Here is a 21,549-nt window from a genome sequence, read left to right on the forward strand (position 1 = left end):
CTGGCAGGCTTGTAGGACGGCTAAAGAACGAGAATAACCGAACTGTGCACCGAATTGTGGAAACGGTTCTGAAAGCCAAGCGAAAATAAAGACCTGGAGTGATAAGGTGCGCTGAAGTTGGGGTAGTTAGCCAGGAAACGCCCCGCGCATGCGATTATGTGTGTCTGTGTACTTGGTTGGTAAGTAGGCCTTTGGTTGTTAAGCTTTTGATCACTGACATATTCTTGTGTTGTAGAAAGCCTTAGTAGAATACCAACGGCAGTATGAGTGCTCAGGACCTGACCACGACCTTGAAAGGAAAGTCGAAGCAAGATCCCTAAATAGACGGAATTCTGCAAGCTCATGCGACTGTAGGAGATTTGCTGGGACAACAAGTTCAGCAATGGCTGCCTAATGCTGAGAATGCAGCGGCAATCGAAAATGGGAATGGTGACCGTACGATGCACGGATTGGTCGAGCAATTCCTGAAGCTGCGACCCCCGAAATTTGCTGGAATGGGAGATCCCGAAGAGGCGGAATCCTGGATAGATGAGTTACATAAAGCCTTTGAACTTCTAAGATGTTCTGAGAAAGAGAAAGTGACCTTGGCGACATACCAGTTGCAGGGTAATGCCAATCATTGGTGGAAGGTGACGAAAGAAATCGTGTTCCCAGGAAATATGGCTGTCAACTAGAATGCCTTCGTTGAAGCATTTAATGGAAAGTATTTTTCTGAGTGTGCTCGTGATCGAAAGGTAAAAGAATTTTTGCAACTCCAGCAGACCAACTTAACGGTGGACCAGTATGAGGTAAAATTTGCCCAATTGTCAAGGTACGCCCCTAGACTTATTGAAAATCCAGTCGACAGGGCAAAGCGATTTCGTGATGGTCTCAAGCTTAACATCCGGAGTCAGCTGGTAGCTTTAAACCTGAAAGATTATAATGAGTTATATGAATGAGCTCAACTGATCGAGAAGGATTTGCTGGAGACGGCGACTCTGGCAAAGCCCCCTTATTTTGCTCCTCGGGTAAATCAACGCTCGGGCAAGAGATCTTTCATGAAAGGAAAGTATCCTTTCGTCCCCAACAAAAAGCAAAGTTTCCCAAAGGTGACTATTGTTTCTGGTGACACCTGTTCTATTTGCGGAAGACAACATGGAAATACTCCGTGCCCAATGCGCACGGGCGCATGCTTCGGGTGTGGCCAACAAGGTCACATGGTTAGGGACTGTCCGCAACGGCGACAAGGAATGCCTTCACAACAAAGGCAGACGACGGCATCAACTGGAGTTTAGCCTCGTGTTAACAATGGCGACCGTCCTCCGGCACAAGGACGAATATATGCACTTACTCAAGAGGATGCGAAGAACTCCGATGCAGTGATTACAGGTACGATTTTCCTCAATAATCATGCTGCATATGCGTTAATTGATACTGGAGCTACACATTCATTCGTATCTAGGCAATTTGTACGTCTGGCCAAAATTAAGATGAAACCGTTAGAAAATGCACTTAGTGTTTCTACTCTTATGAAAGACAAAGTGCAGACTACCCTAGGATGCCAAGGGTGTCAGATTATTATAGGTGGAATGGCGGATATTATACATCTAGTGGTACTGGCCATGTATGATTTTGATGTTATCATAGGCATGGACTGGCTTAGTAAACAGCGAGCCAAGATAGACTGTTCTAGCAAGGTGATTCAGTTTCATCCACCTTATCGTCCCTGCTATATATTTGTGGGAAATGGAGGAGGACCTTCTACTCCTCTGATTTCTGCTTTAGAAGCAACCCGACTATTGCAGAAAGGTTGTCAAGGATTTCTAGCAACAATAGAAAATACATCAAAGGAAGACGAACCAAAGTTGGAGGATATCCTAGTGGTACAAGAATTCCTAGATGTTTTTTCAAAGGAATTACCAGGTCTACCTCCGGAACGGGAAGTAGAATTTTCTATTGAAGTAGTCCCTGGAACTGAGCCTATTTCTAAAGCTCCCTACCGGATGGCTTTGACTGAGTTGAAGGAATTAAAAGTGCAACTACAAGAGTTACTGGACAAAGGCTTCATCCGTCCGAGTGCATCTCCTTGGGGTGCACCCATATTGTTCGTGAAGAAGAAAGACGGATCGTTGCGACTCTATATCGATTATCGGCAGTTAAATAGGGTTACTATAAAAAAGAAGTACCCACTGCCGAGAATCGATGACTTATTTGGTCAACTCCAAGGAGCATCCGTGTTTTCCAAGATCGATTTAAGGTCGGGATATCATCAGCTGAGGATAAAGAAAGAAGATATTCCAAAGATGGCGTTCCGAACCCGCTATGGCCATTATGAATTTACCGTTATGCCATTCGACTTGACGAATGCTCCAGCTGCTTTTATAGACCTGATGAACCGAGTGTTCAAGCCATACTTGGATCGTTTCGTCATAGTTTTCATTGACGACATCCTGGTATACTCGAGGACTTCGGCAGAACATGAACAACATCTAAGATTCGTACTTTAGACGCTCAGGGAACACGCACTTTATGCAAAATTCAGCAAGTGCAAGTTTTGGCTATCTCGCATGGTGTTTCTAGGCCACGTGATCTCGAGAGACGGCATATCCGTGGATCCATCCAAAATAGAAGCGGTAATTAATTGACCAAGACCAAAGACCGTGATAGAAGTTCGAAGTTTCTTAGGTTTGGCAGGATACTATAGAAGGTTCGTGGAACGATTCTCTAGCATCGCTGTTCCCTTAACGCGATTGCTAAAGAAAAAAACGAAGTTCGAATGGACTAACAAGTGTGAGCGAAGTTTCCAAGAATTGAATCAAAGGCTGACGACTGCTCCTATTCTGACTATACCTAAAGGACCAGGAGGATTTGAAATATACAGCGACGCCTCTCACAAAGGGCTAGGTTGTGTACTAATGCAAGATGGCAAAGTGGTGGCTCATGCCTCGAGACAATTGAGGCCATACAAATTGAATTATCCAACCCATGATTTGGAGCTTGCTACGATTGTGTTCGCCTTGAAAATTTGGCGGCACTACTTATATGGGGAGCAATTTGTTATTTATACGGATCATCAAAGTTTGAAATATTTATTCACCCAGAAGGAGCTGAATATGAGGCAACGACGTTGGATGGAACTTCTCAAGGACTACAACTGTGAGATATTGTACCATCCTGGCAAAGCAAACAAAGTTGCCGATGCTCTTAGTCGAAAATCTGCAATCGCACATCTGATGGTCAAGGAATGGACCCTACTCGAGGAAGTGTAGGACTTGGACTTCAAACTTGAAGTTGGACATCATCAGAACTTATTGGCTGCTCTCAGAATCGAGCTGGACATCATATTGAAAGTCAAGGCATTACAATAAATAGACCAGGAGATTCAAAAAGTTCGAAAAGAGTTAGCAGAAAAGAAGAACTCCATTTTTCATATGACTAATGACGAAATCTTGAAGTTTAATGGACACCTATGCATGCCGAAGGATGACCAACTGAAAGAAGAAATCTTGACGGAAGCTCACAAGAGCAATTACAGTATTCATCCAGGCAGTACCAAAATGTACCAGAATTTGCGACAACATTTCTGATGGACTGGCATGAAGACGAACATAGCCAACATGTGGCTAAATGCTTGACGTGTCAGCAAATTAAGGCTCAACATTGCAAGCCTGGAGGATTATTGCAACCGTTGAAAATTCCAGAATGGAAGTGGGAACATATCACGATAGATTTCGTAATGGGATTGCCAAGAAGTCAAAGAGGACATGATTCAATATGGGTTATTGTTGATCGCTTGACAAAATCAGCCCATTTTCTTCCAGTAAAAAAGGACCTTCCATTAGAAGGTTATGCTGAGTTATACATTCGACATATTGTGCGACTACACGGAGTCCCAGTAACAATTACATCCGATCGAGATCCGAAGTTTACAGCAACTTTCTGGCGGAGTCTCCAAACCGCTATGGGAACGAAGTTGCAATACAGTACAGCTTATCATCCGCAGACGGATGGTCAAACAGAAAAAACTATCCAAACGCTTGAGGATATGTTGCGAGCATGCGTCGTTGATTTTAAAGGAAGTTGGGATGACCATTTGCATCTCATAGAATTTGCATACAACAACAGTTACCAGCAAATCATCGGAATGGCACCATTCGAGGCATTATACGGTCGAGCTTGCAGAACTCCAGTCTCTTGGGATGAGGTCGAGGAAAAGAAGGTCACGGGTCAGAGCTAGTCCAACTCGCCAACGAGGTTGTGCAAGTGATTAGAAATAAGTTGAGAATCGCCCAAAGCCGACAGAAGGGTTATGCTGACAGATGGAGGAAGCTTCTAGAGTTTCAAGTAGGCAACCACGTGTTTCTTAAAGTGTCACCCATGAAGGGTGTGTCGCGTTTTCGGAAGAAAGGCAAACTCAGCCCCAGGTACATAGGACCGTTTGAAATTTTAGAAAGAATAGGGAATTTGACTTATCGATTGGCGTTGCCACCGAAACTTGCTCAGGTGCATGATGTTTTTCATATATCTATGTTGAGAAAGTATGAGCCCGATCCGGCACATGTGCTGAATTTCGACGAGGTTGAATTGGACAGCAGAGTGTCCTATGTTGAGGAGCCTGTGCGGATCGTGGATCGTAAAGAGCAAGTGTTGAGAAATAAAACTGTTCCCATAGTAAAGGTCTTATGGCGACACCATGGCATAGAAGAAGTTACCTGGGAAGGTGAGGAAATCATGAAGCGGCAGTATCCGCATTTGTTCGAGGAACCAGGTATGTGTTTAAATTTTGAGGATGAAATTTTATTAGAGGGGGAGAATTGTGATATCCCTGATTTTGGGCCTAGGAGCCGAGGGCTAGATTCGATGAGTGAGCGGGTAATTTGAGCTGAAGGTCGGTAATGGAACGGACAATATGATCGGAGCGAGTGTACTGAGAGTTGGTCATGGTTCAATCGAAAGATTGTCCATGAATTGGCCTAGGGATCGACAGTGGAATGACTCCTTGACTACGCAAAATGATTAGGGTAATATGATCGTGGAGTGACCCTTCGACCATAAGGGCCGTTAGTGGAACGATCATTGATAACTATGGATCAGTCCGGTAACGGCATGTATCGGTCATGGGTGATAACGCACGGCCATGCATCGATCCCGGATGACCATGAGTTAATTTCGGGGTACTGAATTCCACGAGGCTACATGACAACCGAGGGTCAACCATGGGTCGTTGACACTCGAATGTAGACCAATCGCGAATCGGCCACGAGTCATTGTGCCATACATGAGCCATTGTGCTTGTTTGGCCGCGGACCAATCCCTCGCTCGTGTAACCAGGCATGGTGCTCGGCACGGTCCTCGTGTGGCCGGCATGGTACTCGGCACCTTGCACGTGCAGCCGGCATGGTGCTCGGCACCTTGCACGTGCAGCCGGCATGGTGCTCGGCATGTCGCCCGTACAACCCGGCTCAATGCCAGTGCAGCCCGGCCATGTACCCGTGTGGCCCAGTCGCATGCCCGTATGGCCCGATAGTGTGCCAGGCCATGCGTCCAGTCAGACCCGACCATGCGCCCAGCAACCTGGTTTGCTTAGGCTTATTCCATTTTGCTTGGGCCTTGGTTTGGTTGTGTTAGATGATTTTTTAGGATGTTCTCGCACCGAACCTCAAGTTGAACGGCTCTACTAAGCATGGATAACCCTCGAAAATTTGGAGAATAGTATGATGCGGGATTATGATTGTAGTGTCGTATAGCCGGTTTCGTGTAAACCGATTGGCTCGAGAAGTTTTTGTGTGGAACCAGCAAGCTTGGAAGGCTCCCATGGTTCAGACTTGCTGAGGAAAAGAAGTCAAAAACTTGGTCAAAGGCTTCATTTAAGGCTATTTAATGCCATTTAAGGCCTTCATAATTGGACCCCCTTAGGTGTCCCCTCAATAATTTCTAACCAAGCTGAGCTGGTGTCATGCATTAAAGGCCAATTGATGACTCAATGGTCATCAATTATGGGGTACAAAGCAAGGATATTCGACCAAGCCAAGGAGGAAACCGAGAGAGGCATTTGGCCAAGAAAGAAAGAGAGAGGGAGAGAGAGAGAGAGAGAGAAGCCAAGAGATGATATCAAACTTAATGCCCTTAATTGCCATACATCATGACTTTTGGCTCTTGTGCATTAATGCACATTAATGCTTGGCTTCTTTTCCAAGCTTGTTGTCTTTAAAAAGCAAGAAGAAGCTCACGTGAGAAGCTCCCTCCCATAAAACCAGCCATCATCTTCTCTTTTGCCTTCTTGCCTTCCTCCTCCATGCCCAAAGAAGCACAAGCCAACCTTGTTCTACCTCTTTGCTTGTTCGGTCAACTAGAAAAGCACAACCGAGACTCGCCCGAGGCTCCGTTTTTCCCGAAATCACGCTTGTTCCGTGCTCAAGCCAAGCCACTAGCCACTTTCTTCTTCTAGTCTCTTGTGTTCTAGTGGTTGTTGAGTAAGTGAATTCCCTAATATCGGGAAAGGAAGTTGCGATACGTTGTAACATGAGTTGCTTGGCCCGTTTCTTAGTTTCGTGGTCGATTATAGTTTGTTCTTTCTTGACAAGTGATGCTCACGTGTGACGCTCATGTTTGATGTTTGTTTTGTTGTTTCATAGCATGAACTTTGCTATTAATTTGCCATCGATACCGGTACGGTAAGAGTCGACTTATGTGAACGGCGATTGTCTCGTCCTCGCTTGATATTAGTGTTTTCACTTATTGAGTCTCCCCGACTCACTCCCGTTGTTTTCCTCTTTTCAGGTCCGTAGCATGGCATCTCCCCCAACCCAATTCGAAAATCCTATCGAGATGAGAGCGGAGCTGCTCATGCTCATTGATGCCCGTGAAGGCCGAGCCTATCGTAGAATCACCACGTACGTAATGGTGGATGAGGGCCAAGAGGAGTTGGTCCCTCATGTGCACGTGGCTTGGTACCGTTTGGCCAATGGAGAATGGGTTGGACCCCTACGTGGGTTCAACGGTCCATTCACTGGCATGGACGGGCCAGCTCCAGGGCAAGCCAGGGGTGGGGCATGAGATGGCCAGGCGAACGAGTAGCGGGAGGAGCGGGAGGAGCGAGAGGAACGAGAAGCCATAGTGAAGCTAGGAACCCAAGCCAAAGTTTTGTTGTTCGATATTTGGCTTTTGCGGCATCGCCCTTGAAATGGGCATGTAAAATATAAGTGTGGCTTGTTAGGGCTTGATGAAATAAGCACGTATCATGTAAAAATAACGTGCGTTGTTTGCTTATATCACTCCTGTTATCTCGTTTATTTTTAATTGCTTCCGCGTGCGCATTTGATTGAGTAAAAATGAACGGGACGCACTAATACATTATCGCGAGTCATGGTTCCGTTCGGGTCATAAGCATCAATCATGATTCTGGGTCAGGACGTGACAACTCGGTTGGAAAACAGCCGACACCGGAGAGTTTCTGGGCAACTGAGGCGGTGCTGCTCGGTTAGGGGAAAAGTTGGGGTGGTAGTGGTGTGACGGCGAGGTGGAGCAGCCCTCAGCGGTGGCTGGTCCGGCGAGGAGGGTCTGGTCTGGGAGGTTGAAATGGGGGAGCCGAGAAGCAGCATAAGCTAGCAGAAGTAAAAGCCGAAGAAAAGAAATAGAAGCGGAAGAATAGCAGCAGCGAAGGAAAAGTCAAGAAGAAGAAAAGGAAAAAGAGGAGTGGGTGGGGAGTCGGTGGGGGAGTCAGTCGTGTGGGGGGAAAGCCAATGGGGGAAGGGGAGAGAGAGAGAGAAAGGAGATATGATTATCCCCACCAAAAAATCTTCCCACCATTTTCTCTTTTCTTTTTGCAATATCTCAAATTATGGCCTCTCAATTTACCACTATACCCTCGGCCCGCATACCAATTGTGGACCAACTTAATCTTATCGGGCCTTGATGGCCGGCCCCCTCGAGCGCGAGGTCCAACGGGCTTTGCTCGGTTCACTTCCACTTTTCGCGTCAAATTTTCGATTCTTCGATCTTTTTTCGAAATTGAAATTTTCTACGGAAAACTCGTAAAATTATGAGGCGACGTCCTATGGTTCGGATGTAAAATATTTGAGCATTCGACACTCAAAATCGGATCATAATTTGTGACTGAAATCGATCAATCGCAACTATAGTTCATATCGAACTAACGGGCGGCTTTTAGGAACAAATCCTCAGTAGCCTTTCCCTTTTGGTTAGTATTCCCTAAGTGATCAGGTCAGGACGAGAATTAACTAATAGAGCGTCGAGGAAATCACCATTTCATAAATCACTAAATTAGGTCGAATTTTCAGGATATCACAATTCTTCTCCCCTTACAGAAATTTTGTCTTCGAAATTTGAATTTACATATGATTCCTCAAAAAGAAAGGTGTACTAGTGCCTCATTATCTCTTCACTTTCCCACGTGGCTCCCTCGTTGCCATGGTGTTGCCACACAACTTTGACTAGAGGAATCATCATGTTTCGTAGTACCTGCTCCTTTCGATCCTGAATCTTCATTGGTCTTTTCACGTACGATATTCTGTCGTCCACGTCTATCTCTTCGTAGTTCAGAACGTGGGTCGGATCCGATTCATACTTTCTTAGCATGGACACGTGGAACACATCATGTATCTGAGCCAACCTTGGCGGCAAAGCTAGGCGATACGCCAACGATCTAATTTGCTCTAAAATCTTGAACGGTCCCACTTATCTAGGGCTTAGCTTGCCTTTCTTGCCAAAACTCGACGTTCCTTGCATTAGTGATACCTTGAGGAACACATGATCTCCGACTTGAAACTCCAATGGTCTACGTCGCCTATCTGCATAACTTTTCTAGTGACTTTGGGCCGTTCTTAGCCTATCCCTGATAACTTTAACAGCATTTGACGACTATTGCACCAACTCGGGTCCCATAATCTTTCGTTCTCCAACTTCATTCCAATAGACAGGAGTCCTACAGGGTCTGCCATACAACGCCTCGAAAGGTGCCATTCTAATACTTTGCTAATAACTGTTGTTGTACGCGAACTCAACAAGATGTAGTTGCTCTTCCCAACTTCCTTTGAAATCCAGAACACAGGCTCGCAGCATATCCTCGAGAGTCTGAATTGTTCTCTCGAATTGTCCATCTGTCTGTGGATGAAAAGCAGTGCTATACTGCAGCTTTGTTCCCATGGTGCCTTGAAGACTCTTCCAGAATGTGGCGGTGAACTTAGGATCTCGATTCGACGTGATCGTTATAGGCACACCATGAAGACGAACTATATGCCTTACAAATAACTCACCATACTTGTCCATGGCAAAGTCCTTTCGCACCGAAATGAAATGAGCAGACTTCGTGAGTCTAACCACCACGACCCAGATAGAATCATTACCTCTTTGGCTCCTCGGTAGACACATCATGGAATCCATCGTGATATGCTCACATTTCCATTATGGTATTTCCAGCGGTTGCAGCAATCCGCCAGGCTTACAATGCTGGGCCTTCACCTGTTGACATGTTAAATATCTAGCCACATGCTTGGCAATATCCCCCTTCATGCCATTCCACCAATAATATTGGCGCAAATTTTGATACATCTTCGTGCTGCCCGGATGAATACTATAGTTACTACGGTGAGCTTGTGCTAAAATTTCCTCCTTGAGTCTTTCATCATTGGGCACGCACAACCGTCCATGAAGCTTCAAGATCCCATCCTCAGATACTTGAAAGTCAGGTTTTCTTTTAGTTGCATCCATTTGCAAAATCTTTTGCAGTTCCGAATCCGAAGGTTACGCTACTTTAATCCTGATTTGCACTTCGGGCTCAATTCTGAGAGTAGCCATTAAACTCGAGAGGTGACTACCTCGAACTTGAAATTCGAGTCCCGAATTCCTTCAAGTAAAATCCACTCTTAAACTATCATATGCGCAATCGAGGACTTCCGACTTAGTGCAGTCATACCAGGATGGTATAAAATATCGCAGTCATACTCCTTAAGCAGCTCCATCCATCTGCGCTACCTCATGTTCAATTCCTTTTGCAAGAACAAATACTTCAGGCTCTGGTGATCCATATAAATATGAAACCTTTCCCTGCACAAATAATGCCTCTAAATCTTAAGTGCGAAAATGATCGCCGCTAACTCCAAGTTGAGCATCGGGTAATTCAATTAGTGCGGTCTTAATTGTCGAGACGCATATGCCAAAACTCTTTCATGCTGCATTAAGACACATCCCAATCCTTTATATGACGCGTCATTGTAAATCTCATAACCCCCCGAGCCAGACGGTAATGGTAAAACAGGCGCAGTAGTTAGCTTCTGCTTAAGCTCTTGAAAACAACGCTCACACTTATCCGTCCATTCAAACTTTGTGTCCTTTTTCAGTAATCACGTCAAGGACATGGCTATAGCAGAAAAATTTTCCACGAACCTCCTATAATAGCTAGTCAATCCCAAGAAACTTCGAACTTCAGTTACCATCGTTGGTTTAGGCCAATTCATAACCGCTTCAATCTTAGCCGGATCTACTGAAATTCCTTCCCTAGAAATCACGTGTCCAAGAAAAGCTACTCGAGTTAACCAAAACTCGCACTTGCTAAACTTGGCATACAACTTGTGGTCTCGAAGGGTTTGCAACACTGTCCTCAAGTGTTGTTCGTGTTCCTCTAGACTCCTTGAATACACCAGAATGTCGTCGATGAACACAATCACGAACTTGTCCAAATATTCCTTGAATACCCTGTTCATCAAGTCCATAAAAGCTGTAGGCGTATTTGTCTGACCAAGCAGCATCACGGTAAACTCATAATGTCCATAGCGGGTCCGAAATGCCGTATTCGGTATATCTTCCTTTCTAATCCTCAACTGGTGATAACCCGTCCTCAGGTCTATCTTCGAAAACACCGAAGCTCCTTGAAGTTGGTCAAACAAATCGTCTATCCTCGATAACGGATACTTATTCTTAACCGTCACCTAATCGAGCTGCCGATAGTCAATGCAAAGGCGCAACTAACCATCCTTCTTCCTTAAAAACAGAGCTGGCGCTCCCCAAGGTGATGCACTAAGATGAATAAATCCTTTGTCTAACAACTCCTACATCTGAACCTTTAACTACTTCAGTTCCAACAATGCCATTCTGTAAGGTGACTTAGAAATTGATTCCGTACCAAGGGCTAACTTAATCACGAATTCTACTTCTCTTTCTGGGGGTAACACAGGAAATTCTTCAGGAAAAACATTCGAAAACTCTCGCACTACAACAATATCTTGCATCCTCGGTTCCTCTACCAAAGTGTCAACCACAGTTGCTAAATAGCCTTGGCAACCCTCATCCAACAACCGAGTAATTTCAAGTGACGAGATCAAAGGAATTGATGGTCCTCCTCGATTCCTGATAAACTCAAACCCAACACTCCCTAAAGGCTCAAACTGAATCGTTTTACGATAACAGTTTACTGTAGCTCGTTGCTTCATGAGCAAATCCATTTCAATAATCACATCGAAGTCAAACATCGTCAAGATAATTAAATCTATGATGTCCTCACGACCACCAATACATAATTTACAACCAGCACAACCTATTGCAGACACTACGCTATACTTTAAAGGGGTAGAAATACTATAAACCACTCCTAGTGTTTTCGGACTTAACCCCACTGGCTCCACAAATTGCTTAGCCACAAACGAATGCGTAACTCTAGGATCAAACAAAGCATAAGCAATATGGTCGTGTAATGAGACCGTACCTATAATTACGGTGGGCGAATCCTCCGCCTCCTTCCTTGTGATAGCATAGACCCTACCTTGAACTTGGGGTCGGTTCAACTAGTTTGGCGGGGCGTTCCTCGCAAGCTGTCCTACTTGCTGCACTGGTCCTTGCGCTCCCGTGGCTTGGCGCGGACAGTCCCTAATGTGGTGGCCGTGCTAGCCACATCCAAAGCACGCTCCCGTACTCATAGGACACGAGGCTGATCCATGGTTCCTACGGCAAAAGCGGTACATACCGTTTTGATTAGATGCTGACTTCTTCACACCACCTTTCCAGTTAGGAGGGACAGGGAGCCTACTTCCTGTCATTGGTTTCTTCCCAAACCGATGATTATCCTTGTTTAGAACAAACCGCGATCCAGACGCGATTGTCCTCTCAGCCAAGTTCCTCTCTATTAACTATGCCCTCTCGTACAACTCATCATAGTTTTTTCAAATTTAGGGGCACAAGTTGATCTTTGATCTTTGGTTTTAACCCATCCCTAAACTTTCTTGCCTTATCAACCGGGTCTTCAACCAACCTCGGCGCATATTTGGACAGCTCGGCAAACTTTGCCTCATACTGGTCTACCGACAATTGGTTTAGCCGGATGTCACACCGCGCTTTTTCTTTTGGGCTTTCGTGATTTGCGCGCTAAGGAGGTATTTTCGTGTAAGGGTTTATCCCAGACCATACCTCACGTGACAGCGGAAGGTGATTTCTTATTTAATCTAGATTTGTGATTTTTGAGTCGCCACTAGTCATTATTGGTAGGTAGACTAAAAACCTAATCGAAGTACGGGAGAAATACCACAATTCTATGAACCAGAGATTCTGAGTACAGGGACTTGGTTACGTTATTGATCCCGAATCAAGATCCCTAACGCCCCTTTCGGTACCTAAGAACGATACGATGTCTAACGTGTCATGCGAATTTCCGAGGTTTACTCACTAATTCTATCCATTCTAATCGCAGAAAGAACCAAACAAGTATTAAATGCACAATCGAAGTCAATCAGATCAATCAATCCTAAATGGTCTCTAAAAATGAAAATCAATCAAAACACTCAAACCCTAACGAAGCTCTAAAAGCTTATTCATTTCATGATTCACATTTTTTAGGGTTTTAGGGTTTTTTAGGGGTTATAACCCCTGAATTTGGGATTTTCTAAAAATGCCACTTGGGCACTTTCAAAAATTCAAATCTCACTTTTTAGGGTTGGCCACGATGTTTTTGGACCATACTGTGAATTTTTAAAAATTTTGATTTTTTTTTTCGGAAATTTTATTGACCGAGAATTGATTTTTTATGATTTTCTGAAAATTTTTATGAATTTTCCAAATTTTTAATTTTTTATTGATTTTTAAAAAAATTTATTTTTTATTTGTATTTTCTGAATTTTTATGAATTTTCTGAAAATTTTGGAATTTTCATGAATTTTCTAAATTTTTTTATGAATTTTCTGTTTTTCTGAATTTTTTTAATTTTTTTTGTGAATTTATTTATTTATTATTATTATTTTTTAAATTTTCCCGCCGGGAAATGAACCAGACCGGCCAGGTTCGACCCGATTCGGCTTGGCGAAACCGGATGTCACCGGCGCCGGTGCCGATCGTCTTCTCCGGCGGGCACGCTGCCAAAACGGCACCGTTTTTGGCCTTCTTCACTGAGGTATTTTTTCGAGCAAGTGGTGTGCACGATTTTGACTTGAACATTATCAAGGCTGTGACTTTGGAACGGAATCCGGCGACTATCTCGCCGTTCTGATTGCACCATCATCAAGTTCATATGTTTCGGTACCGATCTAGCCCAATCAGATTGCCGCCGGACGTTCGCCGGCCAGTGAAAAAATCGGTCCAAAAACCCTAACTTGTAAACTGTTTCGACATGGATTTTCCAGAATATAAACCTTGATTCCAATCGTCCTAGCCGTCTAGATCGATCCCAATCAATATAAAATCGACAAAGAGAGTCTAGGGAGTCTAACTTGGACGGCTTATAGCCGAAAAGAAGCTCTGGCGAGGACCTCCGAGCTCCGGCGAGGGGTTTCAATGTCGGCCGACTCGATCAAATGCAAGTTTAATCACCCAAAATGTAATCAAGCAATGGAAAATGTGATTAAAAACTTGTTTTAGACATCAAAGAACTACGAATCAACAAGGAAATCGCGTAAGTGTTAATCTTGAATTAAAACTCATTTTCTGGAAATCTAGAAAAATTGTGACTGTGATAGATTTTTACCTGCTTCGTCGAGAGATCAAACGAAGTTGTTACGCTTATTGGTAGCCGTAGAGTTCTTTCTGGATACTCCGGCTTCTAGTAAATGGCCTCAGCTTCGCCGGAAAAGCTCTGGACGCGCCGGCCGAGACTCATTTTCAAACCTAGATGATCATCTTCGTCACAGGTTCACCAGATGTGGAAGACCTCAATCGGAGCCGATTTGTCGGCACTTTCTCGCCGAAGAAGATGCCGATCACTCGGTCCTTGGATCCTCAACACATCTCTTGCTCTTTAATTTTTTAGCATTTTTCGGCATTTTTCTTTAATTTCTTTTAATAAAAATAAGTGAGAAAATCAAGAAAAATAGCAAATGGAATCAGAAAATTCCATAAAAATAGTCATTAGTCTTATTTTAAATCCAATTTCATGAATGCACTATCAATTTTGAAAAATCCCAATCGGGTATATGTTTTTCCCAAAATTGGGCAAAATTAAACTCGAAATTGAACCAAAAATGCAATTAAATTTTTTCTAGTCATTTTTAAGTCATAGTGTCTTCACAACAAATGATTCTAGGACCTTGAATTACATAATGGTCGGTCCAATTGCACAATTTGACATAAAAATAAAAAAAATCCCCAAAATTCGATTGAAAATTAAGAATTTTGAACCCAAATTGCGAATCGTGCCCAATATGAAATTGTTGAAATATGAGGCTATCATTTCTAGGGTTAATCAGAAGTGGGTAATTCAATTTTGGCATCAATTTTGCCTAATCAGGTCATTAGGACATCAAATTGAATAAAAACCTATTAACCCGAATACAAAAATGTGAAAATCTTTGACACAATCATGAAAATCAATTAAGAAGGGCACAGGGCCTATATTTACCTCAAGCTCGATATTGCCAATAACATCTTTCTTCATTCCGTCGAATGAACAAACAATTACCTTAGAAGGTTTAATAAATTCTTCACTGATCCCCAAGCGATGCAGCGTGCTTAGAGGACACAAATTAAGTGCATAGCCATTATCAACCAACACATGTGATATTTCTTTGCCCCGGCATCTAACGGCAATGTATAGGGCCTTGTTGTGTGAACGTCCACCCATCGGGAAATCTTCATCAGAGAAAGTGATATGATGTTTCAAAAGAATAATGCCAACGAAATCCTCCAACTGCACTTCGTTGATTGTTTCCAGGACATGTACTTCATTAAGAAGTTTCATAGGCACCATTTTATGACTTTCTGAGGTTTTAAAGAGATCTAGCAAGGAAATCTATGCCGGCATCTTCCTTAGCTGCTCTATTACTTCATACTAGCTTGTTTTCATGACTGACAGCAACTGCTTCACATCTTCCTCGGTTACACCTTTTTTCTCATGTTCACCCTCCTTTAGGACGTAGCACCTTCCCGATCGAGTTATGGCATCAACTTCTTTAGGTGCGTAATCTCAAGGCACGCGCTTAGTATCAAACTTTTCTTTTGGAGGCAAAGTAATGATCACAGGCTGTGCCTCATTTTCTTCGATCACTAGCCGATCAATTGAAAGTTGAATGGTAATTAGTTCAACATGACCTTTTTCTTCCTCATACTTATCCACTTCATCAAGTTTGATTAGAAATGGTGTGACCATGGACACTATGCTCTTGTCGGCTTCATCTACATCCATTCCACCCCAACCATCAGATGTGATTATTTCATTCTTAAAAGCCTAGAAAGGGGGTGTGTATTTTGACACGATAATTGTACCGGCCACTATCTTGACCCAAGAAGTCCAGAACTTCACCTTACTTCCATGCTTTATGCACGAACCGCCTATCGTCTCGGCTAGTCTTTTTCTTCTTTTTCTCTTTTCGATATTCCTTTTCCTCAAAACTTAATTTGTTAATTGAAACCGCGTCCGAACCGCCCCATCCGTCAAGCATGATAACCTCATTTTTAAATGCCCATGGAGGTGGGGTGTATTTGACGTGGTAGTTATATTTGCCACTATCTTGACCAAGTAGGTCCACAGTTTCACCCTGCTTGAGTGATTCTTGGGTAAAATGTTTTTCACCCTGACGGATCCTTTCCTTCTCTTTTTCATATTGATCCGTTTTGTCTTCGAATGAAATTTTATTCTCATGATTCAGCTCATCATCCATACCGCCCCAACCATTGGGCACAATTACTTCATCCTTAAATGCCCATGGTGGTGGGGTATATTTCACTTGGAAGTTATACTTACCAAAGTCTTCTCCCAAGTTGTTTACAATTTCTCCTTTTAGAAGTGCTTCATGACGAAAACGGGCATCCCCTAATCAAGCAGTTTTCAGCTTGGCTTCATATTCATCTTCATCATCAGACCTAATTATTTCTTCTTCATCCCGAATCATGTTTACCACATTATGCTCAGGAAGAGGATTCTGATGTATGTTTGGTTCGGGCTCTTGAAAGCTAAGTATCTTCTTATCGATGAGCTGCTGAACCTTGTATTTTAGAGTGGGACAATTATCTACGCCATGTCCCCTTTCTCCCATGTGGTACACAGGTTTTTGATTCATCATACCAAGTATACCTTGTAGGATTGTCTCCGGGCACCTCTTTTGCCACCAAATGCCTTTCTAGAAGCATTGGTAATAACTTTGATAGGGGTCGCGGTAAAAGTGTGAATTGCCTTACAGGCCTTTTCTTTAGCTCAAACTGCCTTGGGTTCTTCCAGGCGGTGTTGGATTGCTTCGGAAATGGCATCTGATGAGTGTTCGGGCTAGACACCATAGCTACCTCACGAACGGGCTCTTTGTCTTTTCTCCTAGGATAAGACCTCCGTGTTGTCGTTTCTTGAACTTTCTTCTCTTTCAATCCCCACTGGATCCTTTCACCTACTTTTACCAACATGGTGAATATTTGACAGCCTGACACATGTAGCTTGTCGTAATATTCAATTGGCAACGATTTCAAGAAGAGTTCAATAAGCTCATCCTCACTTATGGCAGGTTTTACTTGCGAAGCGACAGCTTTCCATCTCTGGGCATAAGCTCGAAACCCTTCATTCTTTCGTTTCTCCATTCTGACAAGATCTTCCCTAGTTGGGAGTACTTCAACATTAAATTTATATTGGCAGAGAAATTTTCCAGCCAAATGATCTCATTCCGTGAAATCTTCTATGTCAAGTGCGGTGTATCATGCTAGGGCCGCTCCTTTCAAGCTATCTTGAAACGTGCTAATGAGAAGTGGCGTGTTGTCTAAATATCTCGCAATCTTGGGGAGATAGTACTTTAAATGGCTTTTGGGACAACCAGTTCCATCATACTCACTCTTGTTTCTTGTAATTTTTCGAAACAACTACTTTCGTATACGGTGAGAATTTATCGAATTTTTGTAGTTCATATCCCTGACTCGCCAAACATTCTTCAATTTTGGCCAATCTTTTGGACTCTTCCTCATCTTTCACTTTAGATATCCTCTTAGCTAGATCCTCTTCTTCCAAATTTACTACTTCAGAGGTAGCTTACGAAGGATTCTCTTGGACTTGTTCTTTACTTCTAACTAGTTCTTCAATAGGAGTTTCCGTAGCATTGGAAGTTCCAGCATTAGGAGTGGTAGGATAAGATCCTCGTGAAGCAATGATAAAAGCTTTCATTTCTGCCATCATGGCGGCCATTTGAGTCATTTGGTTCTCAACTTCAGCTAGTCAGGTACGAGTTTCTTCTTCCGCCATTTTAGTTTGTGAACGAGTTCGGATTTGGATTCTTCTTTCTTCCGTTGCTATGTTACCTGCTTTATAGAAAGATAAGGTGTTAGCATGATGAAACAAACATGAAATCGTATATCCTTTAAATTGTATGGTTTTTCTTGTGATTAACAAGGATAAGAACTTTCATACAAGTCTTAGCCTTGTATAAAACTTTTATCAATGTCTTTCCCAAGCAATCATATAATTCAAAGAATTATAATCCATGGTGACTTTCTTTTTTCGAAAATGTGTTTAAAATTTCATCAAACTCTTATTCATCAAGCAATTGTTTCAATTTTGAAAGTTTGTGTTACCACTCTTCAAATCAAAATGGGGAAACTAGCTTAAGCAAGTCTAGGCTTCTTCCTGGCTAAGGTAGCTTCAGCCCTTTCATATCCATCCCATTCTTTAACCCGTGCTTCCCATTCTTCTACACCGATCACAACTTCTTCAAGAATATATGGCTCCACACCAGGTGTATTCGGCATAATGTACTCTGGGACATATGGCTCATCGAGGTTAATGGTAACACTCAATGGTATATACGGTTCAATGTCAATTGGACGCTTAGCTTTCAACCACTTTATGTATTCATTGGATGCTAAGTAGAGCTTCATCTCTCCTTTCAAATCTTCGGGCCATTTCACCATTTGCTCAGTTGATCTCTTTAAAGAATCGATAATTTTATCAACTCTTTTTTGCAACTTTCTACTTTCTTCTTCCGGTAGGGATCCTTGTGGTATCGCGAATGTGAACTCCTCGGGATGCCAACCAGGTGGTATGTATTGAATCATTCCAAATTGTCGCACAATTCTTAATGGGCAATAGGTGGTTCCACCATTCAAACCAAGCAATGGCACCAAATTGCCTTCTTGACAAGTAATCCGAGCTTTGACTATCTTTGGCCACTTGATCCTCCATTGGAACTGGTCGGGAGTCAAGGCCCTGATGAAGTTAGCCCATTCATGGAAGAAGTATTTGGGTAGTTTCTCTTGGATTTTAAGGTACCTCTCAATAGGATTGACGGCTGAACAAATTTCTTGAATGCGCATGTGTCGTTCCTAAGGTTGAATATGTGAAACGAACCATATAGAAAGCAATCCGGCTGAAGCTTGGAGTACACCTTTCTCTTGGCTTTGGTACTTGTTCAAAGAGATGATAGTTTTCGCTAAAAGCATATTGGAGAAGTCCTACCTTAGGCAGGCTTGCCTAGCAATTACTGCAACTAGAGGATTCAACCCGGTTCTTGATATAGGGAATAAGAAAAACCCAAAGAAAGCAAGAATGAAAACCTTCGCAGAAATATTCCCAGTTTCCTTTGGCAATTTGGAGTACTTTGCCATTAGAAAGGATAAGGAGAATCTCCCAGTATTTGACTTAATCAGCTTTTCCACTTGAGAAGTCTTCAAGTTGAGGAATTCAGCTATCACACTTGCAGGCTTTAATCCAATCGGGGGTTCTATGATTCTTGATTTGAAATCAATCCCAATGGTAGCTTTATACTCTTCTAACATTGGCACCATTTCGTGTTCTCCAAGTTAGAATGTCGCAGTGGTAACTTCCCAATAATGGGCTAACGCCTGAATTAAGCTCACTTGAAGTTTAAGGTTGATAAGTTCAGATAGTTATCCAAGTCTCTCTCTGACATAAACCTGGTTGTCTTTGATCATATTTCCCCACCATGTCAAAAGCTCCTTTCGAGGGACTGGAATGACTTATATATCTAATTTCCCCATGTTTGATCTAAAGCATTCAAAAGAAAGTTTTTATCAGTCACTATGGATTACCAATTAATTTTAATGCCTCCATTTCAATCATATGTCCTTTTAGGGTAAAATGAAGGTACATTTACATACTCAGAAAGTGATACAAATGTCACATTTAATTCATTTAAGCTTTAAAAGAGTATATACTTGAAAATGAGGATGGAATCAGTGTTTGATGCAAATGCCCTTTTGTCATGCTCCATTTAGACCATAAAGGCCTAGCCTATGGTTTACAATTTTGAATACATCAAAATGAACATTCGGTTCATTAAATTATACATGTCATAGTTTGGACACATCATCACTCGAATTACATTGAAAATTCGTCATGGACCTATATATTCTATCTAAAAAAAAAATGGTCAAATGGAGCATGTTTCCCTAATCATTCATTCTAGTACAAAAAGAGCATTTAGATCAACCATTGATTATCATTTAGGCATTTTATTCAAATTGTGTCAACTAACTTGCATAATTGAAAGAGAAAGGAATGGAACGATACTTACTCACCGGAACATTTTTATATGATTTTAGGTAAACCAACCACAAAGACATACAGATACAACAAGTGAGATTTTGACACCTAAAAGGGGAAGGATATGCTAAAGGCTCGAGGCCACCACCTTAATGGACAAGGGATTCCATTCCAATAGGCAATCGGCCTAAAGTAATGGAATATTATTCCATCTTGGTGATTAGTATTGCATTTAAATGATCCCATGAGCAATCGGCTCATAGTTTCGCCTAAACACATACCTCCTAAGGCTAATCCTCAATGTTGCCGGGGTTGGGCCACGGGTGGTATGTGCGAATGGTGTAATGCTAAAACAATTTAAAGGCATGCATAGCAATTTAATAACCAAACAGCACTTCAAAATTCAATCAAATCACATTCAATCCCAACAGCATCTTGCAAGACAAAAGTCAACAAAGACAACACCCCTTATACCTCCCACCTACAAAATCATTTAACACGATCATTAGTGAGACGTACATGGGATCTTTGCGCGAGCACAAAAAACATGCATATTGCTCTATCTAGGCCTAATTCCACTTAGAATTCTTAAGTTTCCCCAGTGGAGTCGACAAGCCTATCGCACCGTGCCTTTTGAGGCATGCTAAGGAGGTACTTCCATTTGTCGCGAATGGGGAAATTGCCCCCGAATGGGCTACTAAGGTCCGATGCGAATATTTCGCCCATACGTCCCACATACATCCCATCACTAGACAAACAGGGGGTCTCTCCCAGACCATACCTCATGTGACAGCGGGTTGTGATTTTCTTATCATTCTATTCAATCTAGGTTTTTTGATTTGGAGTCGCCACTAGTCATTATTGGTAGGTTGACTAGAAACCTAATTGGGGTACGGGAGAAATACCACGATTCTGCGAACTAGAGATTCTGAATACGGGGACTTGGTTACGCTAATGATCCCAAATTGAGATCCTTAACTCCCTTTCAGTACCTAAAACGATATAATGTGTCTAAGGTGTTACACGAGTTTTTGAGGTCTATCAACTAATACTAAACATGCTAAACATGATAGCTCAATCAATCAACATAAGAAACACAATCAATTGCAATCAAACAAAACAATCCTAATTTGAGTCTCTAAAATGAAAATCAATTCAAAATACCCAAACCCTAGTAAAACCCTAAAGGCTTATTCATTTAGTGATGTGTGTTGTTTTAGAGTTTTAGGGTTTTTTAGGGGTAAAAAACACATAAACCAAAGATTTTCTAAAAATGTCGTTTAGGCACCTCTAAAAATTATAATTTCACTTGTAAAGGTTGCCCACAATGTTTTTGGGTTATTCTGTGAATTTTTGAAGCTTTTGATTTTTTTTTAAGTCGGATTTTTTATTTTCTGAAAATTTTTTCAAAATTTTTATGGGATTTTGGGATTTCTTCAAATTTTTAAAAATTTTCTAAATTTTTCTCATTTTTATGAATTTTCTAAGAATTTTTTAGATTTTGATGGATTTTCTAAAATTTTCGATTTTTTATGATTTTCTTGAAATTTTTGGATTTTTATGAAATTTTTTTTAGAAAATTTTTGTGAATTTTTCTTAATTTCTAAAAAAATTGAATTTTCTGAAATTTTTATTGAATTTTTGAAATTTTTTTAGAGATTTTCTAA

General features: G+C 42.1%; 2 protein-coding genes across 2 annotated transcripts; one reads left to right on the forward strand and one right to left on the reverse strand.

The window, feature by feature from the left end:
• Window positions 1-440: 440 nt before the first annotated feature.
• On the forward strand, window positions 441-938 carry LOC115664831 (uncharacterized). Its single transcript, XM_056302585.1, has 2 exons — window positions 441-629; window positions 735-938. The coding sequence occupies exons 1-2, from the start codon at window positions 441-443 to the stop codon at window positions 936-938; spliced, it is 393 nt and encodes a 130-aa protein (XP_056158560.1).
• Window positions 939-17,673: 16,735 nt separating this feature from the next.
• On the reverse strand, window positions 17,674-19,164 carry LOC115692171 (uncharacterized). The gene is made up of 3 exons (XM_030618933.2): window positions 18,862-19,164; window positions 18,055-18,702; window positions 17,674-17,682 (listed from the first exon to the last, which is right to left on the reverse strand). The coding sequence occupies exons 1-3, from the start codon at window positions 19,162-19,164 to the stop codon at window positions 17,674-17,676; spliced, it is 960 nt and encodes a 319-aa protein (XP_030474793.2).
• Window positions 19,165-21,549: the final 2,385 nt, after the last annotated feature.

Source organism: Syzygium oleosum, unplaced genomic scaffold (genome assembly GCF_021117445.2).
Source record: "Syzygium oleosum isolate NSW1041296 unplaced genomic scaffold, Sole_v2.1 Sole_v2.24, whole genome shotgun sequence".
NCBI classification, from domain to species: Eukaryota; Viridiplantae; Streptophyta; class Magnoliopsida; order Myrtales; family Myrtaceae; genus Syzygium; species Syzygium oleosum.

What these genes read in the sequence shown, in the direction of transcription:
- LOC115664831 (XM_056302585.1), top strand. Translation starts at nt 441, where the DNA reads ATGCACGGATTGGTCGAGCAATTCCTGAAGCTGCGACCCCCGAAATTT. An exon ending in ATGCCAATCATTGGTGGAAG is followed by an intron (nt 630 to 734) that starts GTGACGAAAGAA and finishes CGTGATCGAAAG; the next exon opens with GTAAAAGAATTTTTGCAACT.
- LOC115692171 (XM_030618933.2), bottom strand. Translation starts at nt 19,164, where the DNA reads ATGGTGCCAATGTTAGAAGAGTATAAAGCTACCATTGGGATTGATTTC. An exon ending in GGTTGAATCCTCTAGTTGCA is followed by an intron (nt 18,703 to 18,861) that starts GTAATTGCTAGG and finishes ATTCAACCTTAG; the next exon opens with GAACGACACATGCGCATTCA.